The following is a 15,744-nucleotide window of genomic DNA, read 5'->3' as shown; positions in this document are numbered from 1 at the left end:
TCCCTCACTTCAAATGCCTGTGCAAAGACTGGTTTCTGCTCACAGAGGCTGACTTCTGTGTGTAATAGCAGGGTCAATCTGCCTTGGCCGTGTCTAGATGTTCCTGTGCTGGTATGTTTTAGATAGATTAATATTTAATTTATGGAGTAAGGCAGAAGGTAGGTGGCCTCATCAAAGACAGACCCCACAAACACAAGCCAATCCACTAGTCAGTACATATGTGGACACACACACACACACACACACACAACACATAAATACAAAATCAGTCACCAACTTCTATCGCTGTAGAGAGAAAGAAGCCACAGGCAGCATCTGAACTTAAATGGATATGGCAGTGTCTCAATAAAAACCTAATTCAAAGAAACAAGCAGCAAGCTGCTGGATGCCCGGGTACTGTGCTAACCTTTGGTTTCCTGAAAAGAAGCCAGTAGAGCTGGCTGAGTCATAATACACCTACCATTTTAAAGACCTGAAGAATGTAACGTGAACGTTAGACATGGGAGCCACCAAGGCCACCACCAGACAGGCAGCGTTGGTTCAGGAGCACTGGCAACAGGGACAGGCAGCTCTGACTTCCACTGCCCTGAAATGATCTGATAAGGACATGTGGCATAAAGATGACCTGGCATATAAGGGATTTAGCCCCAGGAAGGAAGGAAACAAAGCCACAGGGAAGGTATTACAGCTTTCCAAACATGCCACCCTACTCAGGGGACAGCCTAGCCTTGGATGTGATCTCTAATAGACATCTCTCAGGAACTTGCAGGAGGCAACAGTAAAAAAAAAAAAAAAAAAACAAAAATCCAAAACAAGCAGTTTATTTTAGTAAAGAAGCCACCTAGCAGCTACCGACAGTTCAGGACAGGTGGTGGCAGCACACTGCCTATGCTGGCTTTCAGGCCCAGTCATGACTGCAGAAGGCCTGGGTACTGCAGATGAGCAGCTGCTAAGGCTGGTGACCCCAAGGAAAGGCTTGTGCTCTACACAGCTTGCTGCACAGGGCCCAGAGACCAGGCAGTTCCCCTCGTCTTACAGAGGTGAAGCAGAGAGCGCAGCCTCACATGTACTCTCCACAGTCGGCAATCATCACCTTCTGCTTTGGCTTCCCGTCCTTGCTGCCCTGAGCCTGTGCGGGCAGAACAGAGAAATCAGGAGAGAAGCAGGGTGGGAGAGCCGCTAGAGCATCATCCTCTCCCCAGACATTCAGGGACCTGCTCTAAATGCCCCCTTCCAGGCATCAAGAGCCCTCCCCAACTCTCCCACTGGGCCACCCACCCACGCAAGGTCCAGGCAGGAAGCAACTTCCAACCGCCCACCTCAATCTGCCGCAGGACATCCAGGCCTTCTGTGATCTCCCCAAATACCACATGCTTGCCGTCCAGCCAATCTGTCTTATCACAGGTCAGGAAGAACTGGGAGCCGTTGGTGTTCGGGCCAGAATTGGCCATGGAGAGGAGGCCTGGGAGAAAATAAACTTGTCAGCTCCCTCCACACTGCTCCTAGCCCATGGTGCCCGTGCTGACGGCTGACGGTGCTTCTGCATACTGGCTCAGGCCATGGAAGGGCCCTCACAGACACAGCACTACAGAAAAAGGATGAGTGGGCTGCTTCCGTTTTTATTTTTTCCTTCACATTTGTCTTTTCATTTATAACAATGACTTGCAGTCTATTTTGTAACCAGGCCCATTAAATCCTGAAACACTGATGAGCAAAATATTCATTTAAAGTGTAAGTGTATGAGCTGGGAAGATGGGTCCACAGAGAAAGGAGCTTGCTGTGGAAGCCAGACAATCTGCATTTCATTTCCAGAACCTATGGTAAAGGAAAGAGTTGTCTCCTCAAAGTGTCCTCTGATCTCCACACCAACTGTGCTGCATGGCCCCTCACTAAAAGTACTTGGTACAAGCAACCAACCCAAATGATAAATACATCTCTTGTAAAGGATACTGTGCTATGACAACTGAGATGCAGGGACATCTGTGCTGGGGAGAAGCTTAAGACAGTCACATAGAGGGAAGGAGGAAAGCTGGGCCAGGAGATGAACTAGAGACAGGGTGCAACTATGGGTGACAGGGGAAATGAATCCAAGATGAGTCCCAACCCCTGATCAGGCATAAGTGAACAGTTATCTACTGAAACTCAGACATAAAAGAGTTGAAGGAGAACCATTTTAACCTGTGATGTCTGAGGATCCTCTACAAGAGCAGCAAGTGTTCTTAACTACTGAGCCACCTCTCTAGTTCCTTAAGACCTAAGTCTATTATATTTCACAAACGGCAAGCTTTAAGTGTAGTGAAATCTTCTAGGGAGCCGTATGCAGCAGTACATGTCTGTAATGTCAGCACTCATGAGTATCCAGGTCAGTGCTAGCTTGAGCCACACTCTAAGACCCAGTGTAAAAAGCAAACCAGGTATGGTGGTGTACGCCTTTAATCCCAGTACTTGGGAGCCCCAGGCAGGTGGATCTCGGTGATTTCCAGGCCATCCTGGTCTTTATGGCAAGTTCCAGGTCAGCTATGGTTACAGAGTGTGAGACCCTGTCTCAAAAACAAGCCAAGAAAAATAACTCAAGAGTTAACACTATAATGTAAGGAATCCTATACATCACAAAATCGTGTCAGCATCAGCAATACCGTCTGTGGTAACCAAATTGCCAGCGACAGCCTGTCTTACTTCTAACTACTTCATTTGAGCGGCACACGTTGGAATAACTCTTGTGAAGTGTGTCAGGACGTACTTTCTTGTAAGATAGCGCAGGCAGGAAGAACTTCTTGGCCCTGTACTTCATTCAGTCTAGCACAAATCTGCAGGAAGAACTGAGGCGCAGTGAACAGGTTTCTAGGGAGAAATGAACTGATCTCTGACCACCATCGTGCTCAGTAATGGAGCAGGAGGAAGCAGCAGGACAGAAAGGTGGCAAAGCAGATGAAGCCGCTGAAGATGGAGAAGCCGCCTGCCAACGCACAGAGAGAGAGAGAGAGAGAGAGAGAGAGAGAGAGAGAGAGAGAGAGAGAGAGAGAAACCAGGAGTACGGCACTGACAGCACAGAATGCTGACACGTTGGAATAAGCTGAGGCAGAAAACTGGCTATTGGCAAAAAAGATGGCTAGTATCTTTAGCAAGAAAGGTTTGCGTGTAGCTGGGCATGGTGGCGCATGCCTTTAATCCCAGCAGGCAGAGGCAGGCGGATTTCTGAGTTCGAGGCCAGACTGGTCTACAAAGTGAGTTCCAGGACAGCCAGGGCTATACAGAGAAACCCTGTCTCGAAAAAACCAAAAAAAAAAAAAGAAAGGTTTGTGTGGCCAGCTGGGGCTCAAAATCTAGATAGAAGGACTTAGAAAGGATGAAGGCAGTGAGTTTATACATTTTTTCTAAAAAGTTTTGCTAAAAAGTAGATTAGAGAGTCAAGATGACGGCTGGTGGAAGGAACAAGAGTCCAAAGATGGTTATTGGGTTTTTTAAGATTGAGATTGCATGCCTGGTCACTGATGGACCAAACTAGCTGAACAGGGGAAACACAGTTTATAAGTCAAAGGGAGCCAGCAGGAGACATGAAGATCCTAAGTGGCAGAGGGACAGACTCCATCCAGTCCAGGAGGAATAGATGGCCTCTGTAATAGGAGGGAGTCAGAGCATGCATCTGTGGCAGGCACGAGGCAAGACCTCAGATCAATATGGAAACCTCAGAAGAACAGGCATGGACTATGATCTTTGTCTGGGACTGAGGGTATAGAGGGGACACAGAGAAGCTGAGGGCACAAGGGAGCTTGCAGGCATAACCACAACCTCTACCCTAGCAGGGAACACCAACCTGTGGAAGAAGTAGGGGGGAGAGTACAAGACTGGAGGGAGGCAGGCAGCCCAGCCCAGCATGTGTCTCTTCAGTGGCTGGCCAATCACACCCAGGCTTGGAAGTCACGGCTATTTGCCCTGGCCCTGCCTTACTCACCACACCAGAATCAGTGCTTACCTGGTCCTGTGTGTTTAAGGATGAAGTTTTCATCATCAAACTTCTTTCCATAGATGGACTTGCCCCCTGTGCCATTGTGGTTTGTGAAATCACCGCCCTGACACATGAACTGGGGGATGATGCGGTGGAAGCTGCTTCCCTTGAAGCCAAAGCCCTTTTCATGGGTGCATAGGCAGCGGAAGTTTTCTGGTGTTGAAAAGGAAAAGGGGCTGAGGTTAAAGGCAATCTAACTTCCAAACCAAAATTAAGGTAACTACCTAGATATACAAGGGGGGGAGGGGCAGGTATAAAAGGGAGAGAAATAAATCATGAAACATGTTTTACGTGTTTAGTTTTGCACAGCTGCTCTTGGGTATCCACACACATGGGGATGGTTCCCAGAACCCTCCTGGATCCTGTATCTTTTCTGCCATCTCTATATTATCTATGATACACGATACAATATAAATGCTCCATAAATGGTTGTTATATCTATCATCTAGGGTATATAATGACAAGGGAACAATACCTGCATACTTAGTAGAGACACAATGTTCTCCTCAGATATATTTAAAAGTCTTTATTACATATTTATTTATTGTGTATGTGCATGTATGTGTGCAGGTGTATATAGGTCAGAGGAAAACTTACAAGGCATGGTTCTCTCCTTCTATCGAATGGGCCCAAAGTCTCACCTCAGGTTTTCGTGCTTGGCAGCGTGGACTTTAACCTGCTGAGCCATCTGACTGGCCCATACATATTTCTGCTATGTGGTTGGTTAAATTCACAGATGTGGACCATGAATAGAGAGAGCTGATCATAGTCTATATTCTCACTGTATGCCCCTTATAAGCTGCCATGACACTGACTTACTAAATAACCATATGGCTCTCAGATTAAGTGAATATGTGCATTCTATCTCTGTTGCATCCCCAAACCACACTAACGTGTTGGTAAATTTTTTTTAAAAAAAGAAAAAAAAATCCGGAGCCACTGAGATAGCTCAGCAAGTAAAGGCGCTTACTGCGCAAGCCTGGAGTCTGCATCTGAACCACAGAGTCAAAGGACAGAGCTGACAGCTGAGGGCTACTTTCTTCCTAGATGAAGTTTCACCTCGGAGGGAAGCTTAATACGATTCAGGATGTTCTAAAAAGAGGCGAACCTTTCTATCCTACAGGAAAGAGCCTTATCAACTCAGGAAGTAAATAAGTCAAAGCATCAAGAAGTCCCTGAAACTGAGCAGATTCAATAGGCTCTTCTTTTCCCTGAGCAGGAAGGACTGCTGAGAGACACTTTCAGATACATGGAGCTGCCTGGAAAACCTTTCTAACTTATCAAGCGCCTGAAGGTTTCTACCTTTCATGAGCCATTATGGGCCTTTGCCGGTGCATCTGATTGAGTCAATTTGGGCTTCTGTAAGTAACTACCACAATAAACTCATTGGCTCATCAACTTGAACCTGGTTGTTTCTTTGCTGTGTCCATCAATTTTCTAACTAGTGTGAGTGAACATTTCATGTCTTCGCTGGAAAAGTTGTCCTCTAACCTCCATGTGTGTCATGACATGCACACCACATGCACACATGTGCACACACATGTACAAAAACCAATCTGTTGGGGCTGGTGAGATGGCTCAGTGGGTAAGAGTACCCAACTGCTCTTCCAAAGGTCCGGAGTTCAAATCCCAGCAACCACATGGTGGCTCACAACCATCCGCAACGAGATCTAACGCCCTCTTCTGGTGCATCTGGAGACAGCTACAGTGTACTTAAATATAATAACAAATAAATCTTAAAAAAACAAAAAAAACAAAAAACCAATCTGTTTGCTTTTGACACCGGGTCTTACTATATAGCACTGGCTGCTCTGGAACTCTATATAGATCAGGCTGGCCTAGGACTCAAGAGATTTGCCTGCCTCTGCCTTCCAAGCACACCACCACACCAGGCCATAATAATTGTTTTAAATAATGGTCATGTGGTGTGTCTGTCTATGAGTATCTACATGTGACATGTGGTGTGTCTGTCTATGAGTATACACATGTGAAAGTGGATGCCAGGAGAGAGTATCCAGTCCCTTGGAGCTAAAGTTACAGGTACTCATAAGCAGCCTAACCAAAGTGAGTACCAAGGAAGATGTGAGAGTGTTGAAGAGAGGAAAAGAGAATTCCTTTTCTGGAGCAGTAAATCAAAAGAGAATGCCTAAACTGAAGATAATTTTTATAAAATTAAAATGAGAGGGGTGAATATAAAGCTATTATCTTTCAATATGGAAGTTAAAACCAAAATAACCAGCTATGAGACGAAACTGGCCGCCTCTGAGGTGCAGCAAATGGTGCTGACAGTGGGGCAGGAAATGGGTTATTGGACTCTATTATTACAGGGGACTAATGATTTTTCAAAATGATTTTGTGATAACTACTTAAACTAAATGTATAAATAATAAAATTTACATTAAAGAATAAATCAATATTTTAATGAACTAGAAATTAGTACTAGTTACTTCTGGAACATTGAGCTAGGTATAATATTGTTGGGAGAATGTGTTTGATACATCCTTTTAAATGATTTTCACAATATTCATAATAATGCAATCTTACCATAGAAAAAGGAGCCTCTACTATTAAAAAATAATAAACCAGCAATTAGTGAGCTTCAGTGTCTGCTCTGACCTCTGTTACTATATCCTAGGATCTTAGATGCCACAAGTTAATTCAGGTCAGAAACAATGCCACAGGTCTAAGAGCTGGGGCAGCAAGAACCTTGGGAGACTGCTCAGCCGTCAGCTTGACGCCACCTGAGCACAGGGGTCTGCTCACCTGCGGTCATGGGCACCACATCAGACCGTAGGAGCATCTGAATGCGGCCTGCTGGCTTGTTCCCAATCTTGATGTCCATGTAAACCTGAGGATTTGACCGGGCTTTTTTTGCAGTGGGCTCTCCCTAGGTGCAGAAACAAAATGCTGGTTAGAGGACTCCTAACTCCCTAAGGAAGTACATAAGACATCCTTTGAACATATCTTCAGAACACAGCGCCATCAAACAGCCTGAACACAGATGTTGACAATGAAGGCCTTGGGCCCTGATAGGGCTGTAGGAGGCAGGAACTATGGCCACAATACTCAGCTGGACACCCAGTGACAGGAAACCTCACTCAGCCCTATAAAACAGGACCCCCTAACCATAGGCATATGTCTCCATGCTCACCCTCAGACATGCCTGCTCACCTTCCTTGTCAGAATACTCAACCCAGCTCATCTTCAGTGCCTAGGTCAAGTCATATAGCTTACTACATCTAGTGGACACACTCACACAATTGTCACTGTCATAGGCTTACTCTGGAAGCATGGGGGAGCCCTTCTGATGCAGTCCAAATGCTCAAAGGGCAAGAGGCTGAGGCTTGCTATGTACTTAAGTAGGGGAGACTAAAGCAGAGGAAAGCAGATACGGAACACAAACATCCCATTTGTTTTGGCTCAGCTGATCAAGCACGTGGAATAATGTGGATGCTCTAACTACTGCGGTTTACATTGGTACTAGCAATACCACAGCAGCAACAATACAGTTCTTGCTGTATTGCCCGGGGTCTTGGGAGTAGAGATGAGTAAGACCTGAAGCTACTTTCTCCCTTCAAGTCTATGCAGTTATATATTACATATACTATATATTGTATACATATACACACAGTATGCATACATCTAATGAGCCTCAGCTCACTAAATATATTACCTAGAAAAAGGTCAGTGCAGGAGTATCCTGTGCAAAAACAAACATATGCATGGAAACAGAGTATTTCACTAAGCATGGAGTACGGAGTACACTACAGGGAGTACACTACAGAGAAGCAAAAATGACATCTGCAAGATGGACCAGATGGACTTGGAAGCCCTGCCGGGCTCTCACACCCTGAGATGACAGGGGAGTGAGGTGGAATGATTGGATCTGTGCTCCAGAAAGATTACTCTACCTTCCTTGGGAAAGGATCAGAAGATCCAAGACTGTAGCCACAAACAACTGAAAAGTTCCAAACAAAAGGCACGGCGAGACACAGATTCCAACAGGACAGGAAGGCTGTCAGGAAAAGCACCAGCGTGTGAGACTGCACTGGTTCTACTGTAAAGAAGGATTAGGGACTCCACTGGGAGTGCTACTTTAGGTCTGCATACAAACTTCTGGCTTAGGTAATTGTGTGGCTAGAGATCAAGAGCACAGCAGGACTAAACAAGGGAGAGCATCCACTCCAAGCCAAATAAGCCACAATGAGACTTGCAGCCGGAAACAACTCAAGTCCAGTGTCAGAAACAGAGACCATCAAAGCTGACAGTGGCTCTCGGTCCCATATTGAACTCGAGTTGGAAGAGGCGAGTCCGGTCTCAAAATGGAGGGCCATGATCCAAAAGAACCAGAGCAGCTGAGGAAGCTGTTTATTGGTGGTCTGAGCTTTGAAACCACAGATGATAGCTTAAGAGAACATTGTGAGAAATGGGGCACACTTACAGGCTGTGTGGTAATGAGATCCCCAAACAAAACGTTCCAGAGGCTTTGGTTTTGTGACCTACTCTTGTGTTGAAGAGGGGATGCTGCAATGTGTGCACACATTGCACAAGGTTGATGGGCGAGTGGTGGAACCAAAGAGAGCTCTTTCTGTAAAGCCTGGTGCCCATTTAACGGTGAAGACAATTTTTGTTGGTGGTATTAAAGAGGATACGGAAGAATATAACCTGAGAGAGTACTTACTTTGAAAAGTATGGCAAGATTGAAGCCATAGAGGTTATGGAAGCCAGGCAGAGTGGGAAAAAGAGAGGATTTGCTTTTGTAACTTTTAATGATCATGACACAGTTGATAAGATTGTTGTTCAGAAGTACCACACTATTAATGGGCATAATTGTGAAGTGAAAAAGGCCCTTTCTAAACAAGAGATGCAGTCTGCTGGATCACAGAGAGGTCGTGGAGGTGGATCTGGCAACTTTATGGGTCGTGGAGGAAACTTTGGAGGTGGTGGAGGAAACTTTGGTTGTGGAGGAAACTTTGGTGGAAGAGGTGGCTATTGTGGTAGAGGTGGTGGCAGCAGAGGTAGTTATGGAGGTGGTGATGGTGGATATAATGGATTTGGAGGTGATGGTGGCAACTATGGCGGTGGTCCTGGTTACAGTAGTAGAGGAGGTTATGGAGGTGGTGGACCGGGCTATGGAAACCAGGGTGGTGGATGTAGTGGTGGAGGAGGAGGCTATGATGGTTACAGTGAAGGAGGAAATTTTGGTGGAGGTAACTATGGTGGTGGTGGAAACTATAATGACTTTGGAAATTATAGTGGACAGCAACAATCAAATTATGGACCCATGCAGGGGGGCAGTTTTGGTGGAAGAAGCTCAGGCAGTCCCTATGGTGGTGGCTATGGATCTGGAGGTGGAAGTGGTGGATATGGTAGCAGAAGGTTTTAAAATAAAACAGAAACGGCTACAGTTCTTAGCAGGAGAGAGAGCGAGGAGTTGTCAGGAAAGCTGCAGGTTACTTTGAGACAGTCGTCCCAAGTGCGTTAGAGGAACTGTAAAAATCTGCCACAGAAGGAACGATGATCCATAGTCAGAAAAGTTACTGCAGCTTAAACAGGAAACCCTTCTTGTTCAGGACTGTCATAGCCACAGTTTGCAAAAAGTGCAGCTATTGATTAATGCAATGTAGTGTCAATTAGATGTACATTCCTGAGGTCTTTTATCTGTTGTAGCTTTGTCTTTTTCTTTTTCTTTTCATTACATCAGGTATATTGCCCTGTAAATTGTGGTAGTGGTACCAGGAATAAAAAATTAAGGAATTTTTAACTTTTCAATATTTGTGTAGTTCAGTTTTTCTACATTTTAATACAGAAACCTTAACAAAATGCAGCTTCGAAGGTGTTTCCTTGTGAGTTAACACATGAAGAAGATCGTTGTTAATTACTATTTTGTATGAATTTTGCTAAAGTTAACTGTAAAGAAACACCTACTGACGTGCAGTTTAAGGGGAATCTATTCTCCCCATTTCCAAAACAATGATGAATGGGCGCTGACATGTGGAAAGAATAGATATTTGTATGTTTGCAATGTGTGTTTTAGATAATTAGAATTGGGAAATAAAAAATAGCATATTTGTGAATTTAATAGCATTAAGATTACCTTCAAATGAAAAAGATCTCAAAAGTTTAAAAAAAAAAAAAAAAAAAAGCTGACAGTGCAGCACAGGAGGGCTGCAGACGGCCAAGAATGGTGGCTGCTGTGTCAGCTGAGAAAGGACAGAAATGCCACATGCCACCATCAACCTCACAGGGTACACAGAGAAAGTCCTGCCTGCAGCAGTGGCCAGGGAGGCGAGCCGAGAACCAGGAAATGTGCCAGGCAAACCCAGAACACACACAGCTAAAGGGAAGTGACGCTACCTGCCCTCTTACCTCTGCACAGGAGGGCTGCCTGGCGGGTGTGGAGGCTTACAACACAGCTCCCAAGCTGTGCCCCTTCACCCCCAGCACTGCCCTTACCAATGCTCGGATCTACAAGCCCCTCAGGACGCCCCTTTCACCCTCACCTCCTGGGCTTCAGCTTTGGGAGGCTCAGGTCCTTCTTCTTCCTTATTTTCCTCAAGAGTCTTCCCAGAGAACTTCTTCAACCAGTCATCATCTGACCAGACTAGAAGGAAAAGACACAGAAAAGTTAAGAAATTCAGACTATTCCTCCACTGCTGGCAGCTGCCTCGATCATCTCTGTGGTCCTCTTGGCCAGAGAAGTTCCCTTGTTGAATCCCTCTGAGACTCCCTAGAGGGCCTGCTCTTAGCAGGACTAAGGGAAAAGGCTATATCGAAGACAAAGATAGGGTTTTGCTGGCTTCAGCTCTTTTATAGAAATGGAGTACCAAGAAAACGAGGAGGAGACCACACAGGGTTCTCTCATGAGAGGAACAATTACTTTGCGACTGTTCACTGATAAAGGTACTGTATACCCTTCACTAGTGTGAGCCACCCTCTTGTCCCCCAGAAGCAGCCCTTAACACACACATAAAGAAGGGACCAGACGACCTGACAAGCACTCTGAGGTACCCACTCACCTGGCCTGGAAGAGCCCTCTTTAATTCTCATTGGCTTGGCCAAATTGACACGAATCGTCCGTCCAAAGAGCTCAGATTCATTCTGAAAAGATTGTAAATCCAGCTGCTTAAACTGTCAGGTTACAAAACTCTGGCAGCACTAGGTGGTGGTGGCATGCATCTGTAATCCTTGTACTCAGGAGGCTGAGGCAGGTCATCTCTGAGTTCAAGGATGGTTTAGAGTCTGAGGACAGCCAGTGTTATACAGAGAAACCCTGTCTCAAACAAACAACTCTGCAGCTTTTCATTTACTTCTGAAACCTGATTGGTGTTTCCTTTTAATCCTAGATCCCTTAGGAATGAAAGCTATGCTCTCACCACAAACAGTATCAAGGAAGAAAATTACAAGGTACTTTTTCCCCAGAGCTGCTGCAAACCTGTAATACCACCAAAGACCTGCACTACTAAGAGTAATTCTGAGCTCAAGGGATGCAAGTGACAGGGAAAAATGTACATAGATCTGAGTTCACCTTTGAAAGCAAGATCGGCTTTGAAATAGCATACATGGAAAATAGGTGGTAGAGAATAATGAATAAACAACTTCAGCAAGATATCAGCACCAGGAAAGGCCACTTAATGTAAATCTTAAGTCAGCAGTGAAAACTTTGTGGCAAAAAAAAAAAAAAAGTCTTTTATTAGAACTTTATGATGAAACCAGAAAAACATAAAAGTGTAAATTTCTTAGTATGAGAACCAATTATGCATTGATTTATAATGGAAATATGTAACCAGAGATGATTAGTTTTATAGATTTTTTTTCCAGCAAAGTTCTAGCCACAGGATATGACACCTTTGCACTTCACCTCTGACATGACAACACATAAGCGTCTTAGGCAGGCCACAGATCTTAAAGAGTGCCATTGTTTCCAAGGACTCTTCCAGCTGTTCTAATCACCTGTGTCAGTAGCATGGCCTTTGGTTACCTCTTCCTGAATTTCTCTTCTCTGTTATTAACTGGTCTACTATTTCATGAAACCCTTCCCGTTTGCCATCACGTAGGGTGGGCGGCCAGTGAGAGACAAGACAAGCAGATCAGTGAGCAGGACGAGCTCTAGTAATGGGGAGGCATCTGGGCAGGAACCAATTTTACTATTGACCACCAGCCCACAATGGATGGTTTTACTTGAAGGTAACCTTTATTTACCTCCCCACCCAATCCTGATACTTCAGAAATTCAGAATACCAGTATCTGAACAAGGGCCCTCTGTACCAGCAAAAGGCACCTTCAGTTAGAATGAGGATCCCCAGCCATACCATGTTGTCGATAGCTGCTGCAGCATCCTGCCAAGGAAATGCAAAGTGTAAGTTTAGGCTTGTAGTGGAATACTTCTTGTGTGTCTAAATGCACACTTGGTAGCAAAATAAACAGGAAAAAGTCACCTATGGACTTCCTGCCTAGGTGGGGTGTGTGACCAACAACACTTCTTGGGCAGTTTTTCAGCTCACAGTACCATAATCTCTTTTTTTCTAGCTGAAGGCTTAAGAGAGAATCACCAGCACTGCCAGGCAAGAATGTTCAGTGAACAGAGCTGGAAGAGCCCTGCAGAGTAAGACAGGCAGGGTCTGACTAGGTCTGAGCTGTTATTGACAGATCAGTCTACTAGGAAGCATTTCCGGACCTCTGAAAGCATTACCCTAGGACCCAGAACCTAAGTAAAGGGGAAATAGCTTCCTCATTAGCTGTAGGTTCTCAACCCTTTAATACAGTTCCTCACGCTGTGGGGACCTCTCACTATACAATTATTTAGTTGCTATTTTACAACTGTAATTCTGCCATTGCTATGAATCATAATTTAAATATATGATATACAACCCCCACAGGTTGAGAACTGTTTCTCTGTAGGAACAAAAGACTTAAACAAAGCACAAAAGTCTCACCTCTGCCAACTCAAACTCAACAAAAGCAAATCCTCGGTGTTTTTCTGCAAAAAAAAGGAAATAAACACAAAGATATAGGTAATTGCTATATGAGGCAAGAGAAGAAAAGAGAACAATCACAAAGAAGTCGGCCCATACCATGTCCAGACACCAGAAAACCTACCCAGTCATGATTTACAAAGGACCCTCATCCTTTGATTCCTCTTAATACCTGAAGCAATAATAAACATCTTCTAGGGATAAAGCTACATATTGAGGAGCTGGAGAGATGGGTCAGCGGTTAAGAGCACTGACTGCTCTTCCAAAGGTCCTGAGTTCAAATCCCAGCAACCACAAGGTGGCTCACAATCATCCCTAATGAGATCTGATGCCCTCTTCTGGTGCATCTGAAGACAGCTACAGATATAATAGATATAATAATAAATGAATCCTTTAAAAAAAAAAAAGCTACATATTGAACTTCAACTTCTCATGCAGTGTAAACTGGCAAGGTAAGTTATTTAGCAAATCAACTGTTTATCCAAATCTACAATTTGATTCCAGGTGCCACAGCACACACCTGTAATGCTAACTACTTAGGAAGCTAAGACAGAAGGATCATCAGTTTGGAGGCCAGCCCGGACAACACACTTAAATCATTTTGAAATAGAAACAAAACAAATACAGGCAAAAAAAAAAAAAAAAGCCATTAACCAAATATATAATCTGATCAACTACAGATAAATTCTAAAATCTGTAAGGAGATTCAGTTTTATCCTGAGACAAATTCTGAGCTAAGAAAAAGCCCCCACACAACAGTGCCAACTAGAAAGTCAGTAGAACATTTCTCGCATATGTTTCTGCTGTAGCCCAGACTGACCTTAAACTCTACCCTCCTGCTTCAGCCTCTGAATTGCTAGGTTTCTAGGCATGTGCCACCATGGCCATCAACTACTCTACTGGTTTTTTAGGGAGTGGGTAGATTCCCTAGACTCAGAGAGTTTAAAGATCTTGCTATTCCCACCCTGTCTCTCTCCTCTCTGCCCCTCTGCCTCTCTGTCTCTCTGTGTGTGTCTCTGTGTGATTAGTCCTGGGAACTGAAACCAAAGCCTCATATGGTGGGCAAGAATTCTACTAGACTAAGAATGTAAATTTAGAACTGGAATGTGACTTTAATTCTTTCACTATTGGAGGGTAATGAGCGTTAAAGACACTCAAATGACCCACCTGTTTCATAGTCCAGAGGAATTTGAATATCTGTGATGTCTCCAAAGGGGATAAACGCAGCATGAAGAACCTTGTCGTCCACCTCTTCTGCCAGCCCACCTGCAAATGAGCCAAGGACCTTCTGAGCCGCTGTCCTCCACACTCAGAGGTCCCTGCACACCAGGGACTTTGCCTGTCACTGGTATGACAGGCAAAGGGCGGGATCTTTCCATCCAGTCCTTTGTCTACACAAACATCTCTCTCTACAGCCTACCCACACTATGTTCCTTTCTTCAATCTCCTTTCAAACAGTTCCGATTCGATCTCCAACTCTTGTGAAAGCTTTGTAACTGACCTCTCTGCCTCAATTCCCTTCCTCCAACCGCCCCCCCCAAATATAAGTGGAAATGAATCCATCTGTTCCCTTAGACTTCAAAGTCTTAAATGTCACTGTCCTCAAGATAAAGTGAGAGCTCCTTGGTAGTGTACACAGGGTTCTCATCCGACTCTCGCCGATCTCTCTTGTATCTTCCATTTTGTTTTCCCCAATTTCCCTGAGTTTCTCGAAAAATGACCCAGCTGCCCCTAGGCGCCAGGCTCTTTTACGCCTTTGAGCTTCGGCTCCGGTGCAGCGAACAGCTTTGCCTCTACTCTTGACTCTTTGCCCAACTCCTGCTCAACTTTTGCGTCCCGGCAACAGAAAGTTTGCCCTCACCCAAGTTCCTGTCATCATTGTTAGTCCCTATTACAACGCCAGGGTGTGTAAGTTATTTCCCACTTTCTCCTAGATAGTCTGGTAACTCCTTCCTTTAGGGCAGAGACCCAGCCATTCCGCACTGAATGTTTGTAAAACGAATGGGCGGGAGGGATTTGGAAGCCCGTAATTCTTGTCACTCGTCGGGGCTCCTGTGCGCTTAGTGGACTAGGAAGGTCGCCGGAATTGTCCTTCCATCTCGGGCTCACACCCTCAGGCTCAGCAAGCCCTCCATAGACCCCGGCTGCTTTCCCCCTTTCCCACATTGCTCAGACTAAATCTAGCTCCCGCGCCTGCTCACCCACGTACAGCACACGCTTGGTAGTGGCCATCTTGTTCGCGCCCGTTTCCGCCGGAAGTCGGCACTCGGCCGGCCCCCTCGCCGTCGCCCCTCCCGTTAGGTCGGGGCGGGTCTTTATGTTGCTGCAGGCTCCGCCCCTTCTTGGCTGTGGCTCCCAGAGCTGGAAGGAAACAAACCTAGATATTGAACCACTACCAACACACTAAGGTCCGGGCTGTCCAGGCAGCTGTTTTTGGCCAATTCGGGAGCCAAGAACGGTTTTTACACTTTGAACCGGGGTGAGGCGAAGGATCAAGACAATATTTCTTGAGAGATGAAAATTATATGAAATTAAAATTTCAATATCACGAAGTTTAATTGTTAGAGTATAGCCACATCCGTTCCTTTTCTACTGTCTGGCTGCTTTCATGTTACAAAGGGAAGAGACCTGTTCCTCCCACGGCCATTGATATTTTACCATCTGGCCCTTTGGGCAAAGTGTTTGCTATACTCTTTTTCTAACGTAATATTTAAATTTATAGGTTCTCATTAGCAGTACAAAACAGTAGGATCACATTTGTTT

General features: G+C 45.0%; 1 protein-coding gene and 1 pseudogene across 2 annotated transcripts; one reads left to right on the top strand and one right to left on the bottom strand.

Moving 5' to 3' along the window:
• Positions 1 to 805: 805 nt before the first annotated feature.
• Positions 806 to 15,234, bottom strand: Ppie (peptidylprolyl isomerase E). Of its 2 annotated transcripts, XM_021159344.2 has the most exons (10): positions 15,183 to 15,234; positions 14,149 to 14,247; positions 12,943 to 12,986; positions 12,319 to 12,345; positions 11,026 to 11,107; positions 10,510 to 10,610; positions 6,770 to 6,893; positions 3,974 to 4,159; positions 1,320 to 1,462; positions 806 to 1,129 (listed from the first exon to the last, which is right to left on the bottom strand). In XM_021159344.2, the coding sequence occupies exons 1-10, from the start codon at positions 15,211 to 15,213 to the stop codon at positions 1,061 to 1,063; spliced, it is 906 nt and encodes a 301-aa protein (XP_021015003.1). In that variant the 5' UTR covers positions 15,214 to 15,234; the 3' UTR covers positions 806 to 1,060. The 2 variants fall into 2 exon arrangements, with proteins under 2 accessions (XP_021015003.1, XP_085695125.1); XM_085838999.1 differs by lacking the exons at positions 12,319 to 12,345; positions 12,943 to 12,986; positions 14,149 to 14,247; positions 15,183 to 15,234 and adding an exon at positions 11,960 to 12,228.
• On the top strand, positions 8,286 to 9,803 carry LOC110292196 (heterogeneous nuclear ribonucleoprotein A3 pseudogene; annotated as a pseudogene).
• Positions 15,235 to 15,744: the final 510 nt, after the last annotated feature.

Source organism: Mus caroli, unplaced genomic scaffold (genome assembly GCF_978045245.1).
Source record: "Mus caroli unplaced genomic scaffold, Mus_caroli_1 scaffold_6, whole genome shotgun sequence".
Classification (NCBI taxonomy): Eukaryota; Metazoa; Chordata; class Mammalia; order Rodentia; family Muridae; genus Mus; species Mus caroli.
The sequence above is the reverse complement of the archived record's forward strand: the minus strand, read 5'-3'. Positions and strand labels throughout refer to the sequence as shown.